The sequence below is a fragment of the Triticum aestivum genome, chromosome 7A, assembly GCF_018294505.1.
Source record: "Triticum aestivum cultivar Chinese Spring chromosome 7A, IWGSC CS RefSeq v2.1, whole genome shotgun sequence".
Lineage (NCBI taxonomy): Eukaryota > Viridiplantae > Streptophyta > Magnoliopsida > Poales > Poaceae > Triticum > Triticum aestivum.
Window position 1 is genome coordinate 571,263,101 of NC_057812.1, and position 10,235 is coordinate 571,273,335.

The 10,235-nt window shown below is 47.3% G+C and overlaps 1 protein-coding gene across 1 annotated transcript; it reads left to right on the plus strand.

The window, feature by feature from the left end:
* The first annotated feature begins 510 nt into the window (after positions 1–510).
* LOC123148332 (ABC transporter G family member 44) lies at positions 511–7,842 on the plus strand. Its single transcript, XM_044567717.1, has 20 exons — positions 511–1,281; positions 1,509–1,629; positions 1,730–1,818; positions 1,961–2,045; positions 2,135–2,294; positions 2,381–2,511; positions 2,586–2,676; positions 2,832–3,133; positions 3,364–3,645; positions 3,750–4,066; positions 4,190–4,350; positions 4,451–4,554; positions 4,656–4,812; positions 4,899–5,000; positions 5,155–5,282; positions 5,457–5,789; positions 5,891–6,181; positions 6,253–6,336; positions 6,433–6,566; positions 6,665–7,842. The coding sequence occupies exons 1-20, from the start codon at positions 938–940 to the stop codon at positions 7,578–7,580; spliced, it is 4,332 nt and encodes a 1,443-aa protein (XP_044423652.1). The 5' UTR covers positions 511–937; the 3' UTR covers positions 7,581–7,842.
* Positions 7,843–10,235: the final 2,393 nt, after the last annotated feature.

Here is a 10,235-nt window from a genome sequence, read left to right on the forward strand (position 1 = left end):
CTGCTAGAGATGCTCCTCGGATAGAATAAACGAAGTCACGTGCGCGCGTACGTGCTAGCAGTATCAGTCGGCGTCGTGTATGCGGGTCATGGACTCATGGCTGTGTCCAAGTGCACGTCTCCGCGAGAGTTCATAACGGCTAAATCACGTCACTATGGAAGAGTTATCAGGTACATCAACGTGCGCGAAGACAAGATGGCAATGATGGCTTTACGCGAGTCTCAACGAGAAGGTCAAGCCCGGCGTGTCACGGGACAACGACCAGTTTCGTTCGTTGATTTTCCACGTAAGACCGATACACTAAGCAAGTTGCATCATGCCGTTCCCACGCCACGAGCAGCCGCGAAAATGGGAAAGGAAAGATGACTTGCAGCCACAGTAGCTTCTAGAACGTCTCAGTCTCCTTCCCTGTTTCCTCTATGAGAAAAGAGAAGTTGGCACCCACTAGAAAAGCAAGAGATCTCAAAAAGCAACGTCGGCTGACCCAGAGGGATTCCTCTCCCACACACACGGCCAAAGTGTGTCCGCATTCCGGTTTTCAACTGCATGCGCCGGGGAAAGCACGGACACGCGCCCGCCCGCCCTTTTCGTCCGGAAGCTTCCCGCCTTTCTTCCTCCGCCCCGGCGCCGGTGGGCCACTACTAGAGCACAGGATCCATTGCACCCTCACTTGACCGCCGCCGTGGAATGGAATTGAAACCCCCGCTGCCGCTGCCTCCACCAACCCGGTCGCCGCCCAGCCAGCCCGCCCGCTATATATCTTCTTGCCCCGCAACCACCTTTCAGCGAACCAAGAAGCTGGCATACAGCCTGGTATTGGATTCGTGATCCGTCAGGCGTCAACGATCACGAACGTCGAACGGACCGCATTGTCCTGCACGAACCTTGATCCGTAGACACTTCTTTCTGGGAGGAGGAGGGAGCTCGCCGGCCGGCCATGGACACGGGGGAGGCGGCGTTCGGGGTGGCGAGCCTGCGGCTGGGCTCCTCGTACCGGGAGCGCGGCGGCGGCGACGTCTTCTCCCGGGCGTCGTCGTCGAGTCCGGGCGACGATGACGACGAGGAGGCGCTCATGTGGGCGTCGCTAGAGCGGCTGCCCACGCACGCCCGCGTCCGCAAGGGCATCGTCGTCGGGGACGACGGTGGTGGCGGTGGTGGCGGGTTCGTCGACGTCGCCGGCCTCGGGTTCCAGGAGCGGACGCGCTTGCTCGACCGGCTTGTCCGCGTCGCCGAGGAGGACCACGAGCGCTTCTTGCTCAGGCTCAAGCAGAGAATCGACAGGTGGCTCTCACTCACCTGCTTGCTCTGCTCTTCTCTGCTCTGCTTTGCATATCTCTTTCTACTGTCCTCACCTATATTTGCTAAAAAAAATCTATATTCCCCAACACATTTGAACATTTGCACCGTTCAAAGATTTTCTCTTGTCAATCCAAGGCCCCAATCCCGTTATAGTTGGAAATTAAGCACAACAAGGGATGCTGAATTTCTCCCCTATTTATTTGTTTCAGAGTTGGGATCGACTTTCCGACGATCGAAGTGCGATACGATCACCTCAACATCGAGGCGCTCGCACATGTGGGGAACAGAGGCTTGCCCACCTTCATCAACACCACTCTGAATTCTCTAGAGGTACTGCCAAGAGTGCTGAAACTACTATATATTCTCATGAATTCTACGGAATGTTCTTCAAGCCTGACCATGTTCTGTTTGTGCCTGCCTTCTCCTTCAGACATTAGCCAATTTTCTTCGTATAATTCCCAACAAGAAGATACCCATCAACATCCTGCATGATGTCAACGGAATTATCAAGCCAAAGAGGTACTGTTTATGTTGTTGTAGGCTTTACTTTGCTGTCAAACATTCTTCAGCACTCGTTGATTTTCTGTATTTATGCCGTCTTCTATGAACATATTTCAATTGCACTTGCTGGTCTGATGTCCGGTGTTCATGTAAAATTCAGGATGACGTTACTATTAGGGCCACCAGGATCAGGGAAGACTACACTGCTTCTCGCTTTGGCAGGGAAACTAGGCTCTGATCTAAAGGTTAATCAACTTGACTGATTACAGCGATCTTTCTTTTTTCTGAAGTTCAAGGAAACTTACTTTTGTGTGATACGATATAAACCAAGCAGGTTTCAGGAAAAGTAACATACAATGGGCATGGAATGAATGAGTTTGTGGCTCAGAGATCAGCAGCTTACATATCCCAACATGACCTCCACATCGCCGAGATGACGGTACGGGAAACCTTAGCCTTCTCAGCCAGATGCCAAGGGGTTGGAAGTAGATACGGTGAGCTCAAAATTAATCACACTATGGAAGATAATTAATCCTCTCACTTCATAATTGTGTGCTAATTTCTGATGAACTTGTCCTAGACATGCTTACTGAGCTATCAAGGAGGGAGAAAGCTGCAAATATCAAACCAGACCCAGATCTCGATGTCTACATGAAGGCAATATCAGTGGGCGGCCAGGATACAAATATCATCACCGATTACATCCTCAAGGTACTGGATCCAACAACAAAACCTTGTTCTTCAATGTGCAAACTTCTGACTGACTGTTATGTTGAACCCTGCAGATTTTAGGGCTTGACATTTGCGCTGACACCATGGTCGGAGATGATATGCTGAGAGGAATCTCAGGGGGGCAACGCAAACGTGTCACAACTGGTAAGTCTGGTACAAAATTAGGAGCCACAACATATAATTCGCATGATTATTCTGTTGTACACCATACGATCTCCATGAACATCTCATCTGGTTGTCATAGCAGAATCTGAGATCTGAGCATTTGCTGAACCTTGGTTGCTTGAATTTTTCTGAAGGTGAGATGATGGTCGGAGCGGAAAGAGCACTGTTCATGGATGAAATCTCCACTGGCCTGGATAGCTCTACCACATACCAGATAGTGAAATCACTTGGACTAATCACCAACATCCTCAGTGGCACAACTGTCATTTCCTTGTTGCAACCTGCACCAGAAACATATAATTTGTTTGATGACATAATCCTCTTGTCGGATGGTCACATTGTGTATCAAGGACCACGTGAACATGTGCTTGAATTCTTCGAATCCATGGGCTTCAAATGTCCTGACCGGAAAGGCGTCGCTGACTTTTTGCAAGAAGTAAGTCAGCTTAAATGCTTAAAAATATATCAATATCAAAATATATTTTCGTACTACGTATATTTAATGTTGTAGATCTTACCATATTTTCCTATGAACTCGGTCAAACTTAAATAGGTTTGACTTAGGACAAATCTAGAACTTGAGCTAATTTGGAATGGATGGAGTCATAAGTATATGTTTTGAATTGATGTTTAGTTACTAACATCAGCCCTTTGTAAAACTTATAGGTGACATCAAGGAAAGATCAGCAACAATACTGGGCAAGGAGTAACCGAAGATACCAATACGTCCCAGTCAAGGAGTTTGCTCGTGCATTCCAGGCATTTCATGTTGGCCAGAGTTTATCTGTGGAGCTCTCTCGCCCTTTCGACAGGAGCCAGTGTCACCCTGCTTCACTAACGACCTCAACGTACGGTGCCAGCAAGACAGAGCTGCTGCGTGCGTGCATCGAGAGGGAGTGGCTGCTCATGAAAAGGAATATGTTTGTCTACCGCTTCCGGGCTTTTCAGGTAAAGCTAATTTTCTTTAGCCTCCCATTTCAGTTCAGGCATATGTTCATACATTTAAGAGATTGATTGATGAACTAATGGAAATACCTGATATCCATCTGCAGCTTCTGGTGATGACAGTAATCGTGATGACACTGTTCCTGCGCACAAACATGCACCATCGTACAGTTAACGACGGCATTGTCTACCTGGGTGCTCTGTTCTTCGCTATAGTTGCCCACATGTTCAACGGTTTCTCTGAGCTAGCTTTGGCCACCATAAAGTTGCCGGTCTTCTTCAAGCAAAGAGATTACCTCTTCTTCCCTGCATGGGCTTACGCCATACCAACCTGGATCCTCAAGATACCGATATCTTGCGTCGAGGTCGCCATCACAGTATTCTTGGGTTACTACGTCATTGGGTTCGATCCAGATGTTGGAAGGTACGCTTCAAATATCAATCATTTTGCTGTGGCAGACTACCAAGAAGAACATGACAAGACAACTCATGATCCTACAAGTAGCACGTACCATTATTAATCATCTGGTTGTTTTCTTGCATGCAGACTGTTCAAGCAGTACTTGCTGCTGTTGTTTGTCAACCAGATGGCTGCAGGATTGTTCAGGTTTATCGCAGCATTGGGCAGGACCATGGTTGTTGCAAATACACTGGCATCCTTTGCACTTCTTGTGCTGCTCGTGCTCAGTGGATTCGTCCTGTCGCATCGTAATGCTCCTCTTCTGGAACAAAATAAATAAATTATTTACTAGGTCATTGAAATGTAAACTTCAGAGACAGGATTTTCATATTTGCTTGTTTATGACAGATGATGTGAAGAAATGGTGGATCTGGGGCTACTGGATGTCACCTCTTCAGTACGCCATGAGTGCTATTGCTGTAAACGAGTTCCTTGGGGATAAATGGCAACGGGTATGTCATGTTGTTTCCAATTCCACCGTGACAACAAAAATATTGGTCGCTGACATAACATAATACTATCGACAGTTCTGATCGTCAAAACCATTTTGCAGGTTCTCCAGGGGTCCAACAGAACTCTAGGAATAGATGTGCTCAAGTCCAGGGGCTTTTTCACTGAGGCAAAATGGTACTGGATTGGCGTTGGGGCACTCCTGGGATACGTCATTGTGTTCAACATCCTCTTCACCCTCGCTCTAAGCTACCTTAAACGTAATCCAAAGCTTCTAGAATGGAATTTTGCAATGCGTATTTTGTTAAAGCACTTGATCTGAGACTATTTCTTCTAAATCATGCAGCGTTGGGGAAATCTCAGCAAATTCTTTCAGAGGATGCACTAAAGGAGAAGCATGCCAGTATCACTGGCGAAACTCCTGATGGCTCTATCTCTGCGGTCTCAGGTAAGGCTACTTGCAGTAGCAATTGGGACATGAATGAACATGGTAACATGTCATTTAAAAAAAAGAAAAGGAGATAAACCCCGGCCTCTGCATCATTGCGATGCACACAGCCATGGCAAAATGTCATCTAAGGGGTCAAACTTCTCTTATGTAGGGAACATCAACAACTCAAGGAGAAATTCTGCCGCCCCAGAAGACAGTGGTAGGAGGGGAATGGTCCTGCCATTTGCACCGCTTGCTGTTGCCTTCAACAACATGAGATATTCTGTTGACATGCCTGCGGTAATGCCCTTCAACAATTTCCCAACTCCCTTCAATGGTTCTAATGGCATCCTATCATTAGACCTTAATCTGCGCACTGAAACTCAACCATATCAATTATTATTTGATTGAGTTCTAAAGCTTTCAGTTTCCAACTAATTAACTTGCTGACACAAAAATCCTGTTGCATAACAGGAAATGAAAGCACAAGGTGTTGATGAAGATAGGCTGCTTCTGCTGAAGGGAGTCAGTGGCAGTTTCAAGCCGGGAGTCCTGACAGCGCTGATGGGGGTCAGCGGCGCCGGCAAGACCACGCTGATGGATGTGTTGGCGGGCAGGAAGACTGGAGGCTACATTGAAGGTGACATCTCAATCTCCGGCTACCCGAAGAAGCAGGAGACCTTTGCTCGTATCTCGGGTTACTGTGAGCAGAATGACATCCACTCACCAAATGTGACCGTGTATGAGTCCCTGGTCTACTCCGCATGGCTCAGATTGCCTTCCGATGTCGGGTCGGAAACAAGAAAGGTATGTATATATGCGTCCTTGACTCCTTGTTCTGGGAACTCAAGCCAGGGATACATACACTTGTTCTGATCTGAACAACTCCATTTCATCATTTTTAACAGATGTTCATAGAGCAAGTGATGGAGCTGGTAGAACTGAATTCACTGAGGGATGCGCTTGTTGGACTACCTGGAGTGAACGGCCTATCAACGGAGCAGAGGAAGAGGCTGACCATCGCGGTCGAGCTTGTCGCTAACCCCTCTATAATATTCATGGATGAGCCTACCTCTGGCCTTGATGCCAGGGCCGCGGCTATTGTCATGAGGACGGTGAGGAACACCGTCGACACAGGCAGGACAGTTGTTTGCACCATCCACCAGCCTAGCATCGACATTTTCGAAGCCTTCGATGAGGTAATTATGATTATATTAGAAATTTCCTTTTTCATGCATGTTTCCAAAATTAACATTTTTCTGTCTCGCAGCTGTTCCTGATGAAGAGAGGAGGGGAGGAGATATATGTGGGTCCTCTAGGGCACCAGTCGTGCGACCTCATCCAATACTTTGAGGTAACTTTGCCTTCTCCTCCTTTTCAAGTTCTTTTTAGGTGTTGCATTGCATGACTTTGAGTGATAGTAACGATTTGCTGGCATCAATTTTATCAGGGAATCGAACGGGTCAGCAAGATCAAACCAGGGTACAATCCGGCAACTTGGATGCTGGAAGTGACCTCACAGGCACAAGAAGACATACTAGGTGTCAGTTTCGCAGAAGTCTACAAGAACTCAGACCTGTACCAGTAAGTCATTAATTTTGCTCAAGGATTGACTAATGGAAGGCCTGCCTGATATGATCGACGGACATTGACAAACAATATGTGGTATTTATATTTTGCAGGAGAAACCAGAGCATGATCAGGGACATCAGCAGGGCCCCTGCTGGCTCCAAGGATCTCTACTTCCCGACGCAGTACTCGCAGAGCTCCATCACCCAATGCATGGCGTGTCTGTGGAAGCAGCACCTGTCCTACTGGAGGAACCCTCAGTACACCGTGGTCCGCTTCTTCTTCTCCCTCGTCGTCGCGCTCATGTTCGGCACCATATTCTGGCAGCTTGGGGGCAAGAGGTCGAGGACGCAGGACCTGTTCAACGCGATGGGGTCCATGTACGCGGCGGTGCTCTTCATGGGGATCTCCTACTCGTCGTCGGTGCAGCCCGTGGTGGCGGTGGAGCGGACGGTGTTCTACCGAGAGCGGGCCGCCGGGATGTACTCAGCGCTGCCATACGCGTTCGGACAGGTGGTGGTGGAGCTCCCCTACGTGCTGGTGCAGTCGTTGGCGTACGGGGTGATCGTCTACGCCATGATCGGCTTCCAGTGGGACGTCAAGAAGTTCTGCTGGTACCTCTACTTCATGTACTTCACGCTGCTCTACTTCACCTACTACGGCATGCTCGCCGTGGGGCTCACCCCCAGCTACAACATCGCCTCCATCGTCTCGTCCTTCTTCTACGGCGTGTGGAACCTCTTCTCGGGCTTCGTCATCTCGCGGCCGACGATGCCCGTGTGGTGGAGGTGGTACTCGTGGGTGTGCCCGGTGTCATGGACTCTCTACGGGCTGGTGGCCTCACAGTTCGGCGACCTCACGGAGCCTCTCCAGGACAGCGGCGTGCCCATCGACGCCTTCCTCAAGAGCTTCTTCGGATTCCAGCACGACTTCCTGGGTGTCGTCGCTGTCGTCACTGCCGGGTTCGCCGTCCTGTTCGCTGTCGCATTCGGTCTCTCCATCAAGGTGCTCAACTTCCAGAGAAGGTGATTCATCATGCAGTGGCAGTGCACGGACCAACGGCTCAATTTCAACCAGCCGGAAGCGAATGCTCCGCATGTGTTTGTAGTTTGTACTAGTAGTTCCTAAGTAGGAGTACATATGTGCTCGGCACGTCGCATATTCTTTTTCTCTCGGTTCCATTGATTTGTTTTCCTTAGTTTTTTTTCGCTTAGTTGATCAATCTGATCTGCACATGTATACATAAACATTGCATAGCAATGGTTTACTCAGTAGCAAGAAAGTTATACAAGTATATAGATAATGAAGAGAATTTTTTGGCTGAATTCGATGAACCAGAAGGCTGCTGAGTGGCTCTCATTTTCCCGGTCCTCTTCTACTGAAAAATTACCCCATAACTATCATGAAAATACTCCATGCGAGAGCACACAAAATAAAGCTCAATTGCACAATCAGTGTGGAATTTAAACACAATGCTTATAATGATCTAAAAATAGATAGACGGAAATAACAATACATGGATACAAAAGTGTACCAAATCAATAGTTTGGGTTTACTTCATCTGTGCCTCCCATTTTCGCAGTTGTTTGCCGGTGAAGAAAAGGACCCTTCATCGTCTACTTATATGATATGAAATGGAATTGATATGAAAATGCATCAATTGAGCTCAACACACGGTACATTTCAATTCAATTTCAGTTCAATCTCGGTGGAAAAAACTTACCCAGTGTTGGGGACTGGAGTGCCCGGCGGCAGCAACAGCTGCACTACGACAGTGCAGCATGGCGGCCGGGGGTCGGCGGCAGCGCAGCAGCACGGCGGCCGGGGGGGCCGGGTGGAACGGCGAGGAGCCGCCGTTCGGCTCGTGGATCGCGCAGAGCAGGCAGCAGGTGGAGCAGCGCGCCGGGGAGGGGGGACGGCGGCGCGAGCGTCGGTGCGTGCGTGCGTGCGAGCTCTATAGGTCGGGAGTTCGGGCCCAAATTGGACTTCCTCGGCCTTGTGTGCCTACGTTCTGCTGGACTGCGCCCAAGGCCCACTATGAAATATGCATGTAAGGCCGAGTCATTTCCTATTCGGCGCTTTAACGAGATCACTGCTCTTTTGCACAAGGGTCACTCCCACCTTCCTAGATTACGGATTTTCAAAAGAAAAACCTTTCAAGATTATAAGAAGTGGCGCACTGCATACACACCACTCAGCGTAAACTGAAAGTTTTTCCTTTTTTCATATATTTCTTTATTCAAAATATTTTACCTCTTAAACCGTGCGTCAAAATCTCAAACATTTTTGTCGTTAGATACCTCGCGTCGAAATCTTTAAAATTACTCCTACATTGATATTGAAAGATTTTGACAAAAAAATCATGAAAAAAAAACTGAACCTGGAACATGTTTAAAAAAACTGAAATCTGTGCCTCCACGAGAAAAAATCCCATGCCTCTCGCGGAACGAAAAAAAAAGAAAACATGTTTTTTTTTCTCTTACCAGAGGGCGCGGAAGCACATCCATGCCTCCACAAGAAGTAAATCTTTTTCTCTGACAAAAGAAGAAAACATGTCTTTTTTCCTTTCTGAGAAGCACGTATGTGCCTCTCGCGGAAGGAAAAGAAAAGAAAACACTATTTTTCTCTTTCCAGAGGGCGCGGAAGCACATCCATGCCTCCACGAGAAGTAAATCCTTGTCTCTCGCGGAAGAAGAAAAGAAACGTCTTTTTTCTTTGTGAGAGGCACGCCTGTGCCTCTCGCAGAAGGAAAAGAGAAAAAAGCACGTTTTTTCCCTTTCCGAGAGGGCGCGAAAGCACATCCATACCTCCACAAGAAGTAAATCCTTGCCTCTTGTGAAAGAAAAAAACATCTTTTTTCCTTTCTAAGAGGCACGTATTTGCCTCTCGAGAAAGAAAATACATGCCTCCACGAGAGGTAAATTCATGCCTCTCGCGGAAGAAAAAAACACATTTTTCATGTCAAAAAATCATTTTTTTCTAAAACCTAAGAAAACCCGAAAAGAAAAAAAGACAAAAATAATAATTTAAAAGCCAAAAACGCGCCCAGAAAATAAATAAACAAAATTCGAAGGGAGCGTTCAGACCGCAACATGTGGCGTCGGCTACACCCATGTGAGTTTTCTGCTGGGCGGCCATTATATTCCTCCAGACGGTTTTTTCTGTTTTGCTCCGTTGACTTCTAAGAGAGCAACTAGCTTTTTTTCGACAAAGAGAGAGCAACTAGCTGAAGATAACCCTTTCGAGGGCAACCGCAACGAGCGTCTTTCTAGCACCTGGAGTGGGCCAAGTGGTGCATCTAGATGTCGCCATGTGTCATGTTTTGGACGCACCCTCCGAAGCATGATTTTGGTTTCATTTTTCTACACACATTTTTATTTTTTCGCTTTTCGGCTAACTCTCCCTAGGTTTTCTTCAATTTTTAATTTTTTTTATGAAGCACAATTGAGGTTCTGAAGAAACATAATATATGCTTCTACAAGTAGCACATCTTTACTAAGCGAGGCAATACATATTTGCTTCTGCGAGAAGCATATGCTTCCGCCAGAAGCACAACCTGTGCTTTCACGAGTTGTGATTCTTAAAAAGAAAAATTACAGTTGTGCTTCTTGAAAAGGTTGTGCTTTCCAAAAAAACAGAAAAAAATACAATCTATGCTTTCACGAGATGTACAACTTTGCTTCC

Bases quoted from the DNA above. Each gene is read 5' to 3' on its own strand.
- LOC123148332 (XM_044567717.1), top strand. From the start codon at position 938: ATGGACACGGGGGAGGCGGCGTTCGGGGTGGCGAGCCTGCGGCTGGGC. The intron at 1,819-1,960 runs GTACTGTTTATG...TGTAAAATTCAG, and splicing joins GGAATTATCAAGCCAAAGAG to GATGACGTTACTATTAGGGC. The intron at 5,001-5,154 runs GTAAGGCTACTT...TCTCTTATGTAG, and splicing joins CTCTATCTCTGCGGTCTCAG to GGAACATCAACAACTCAAGG.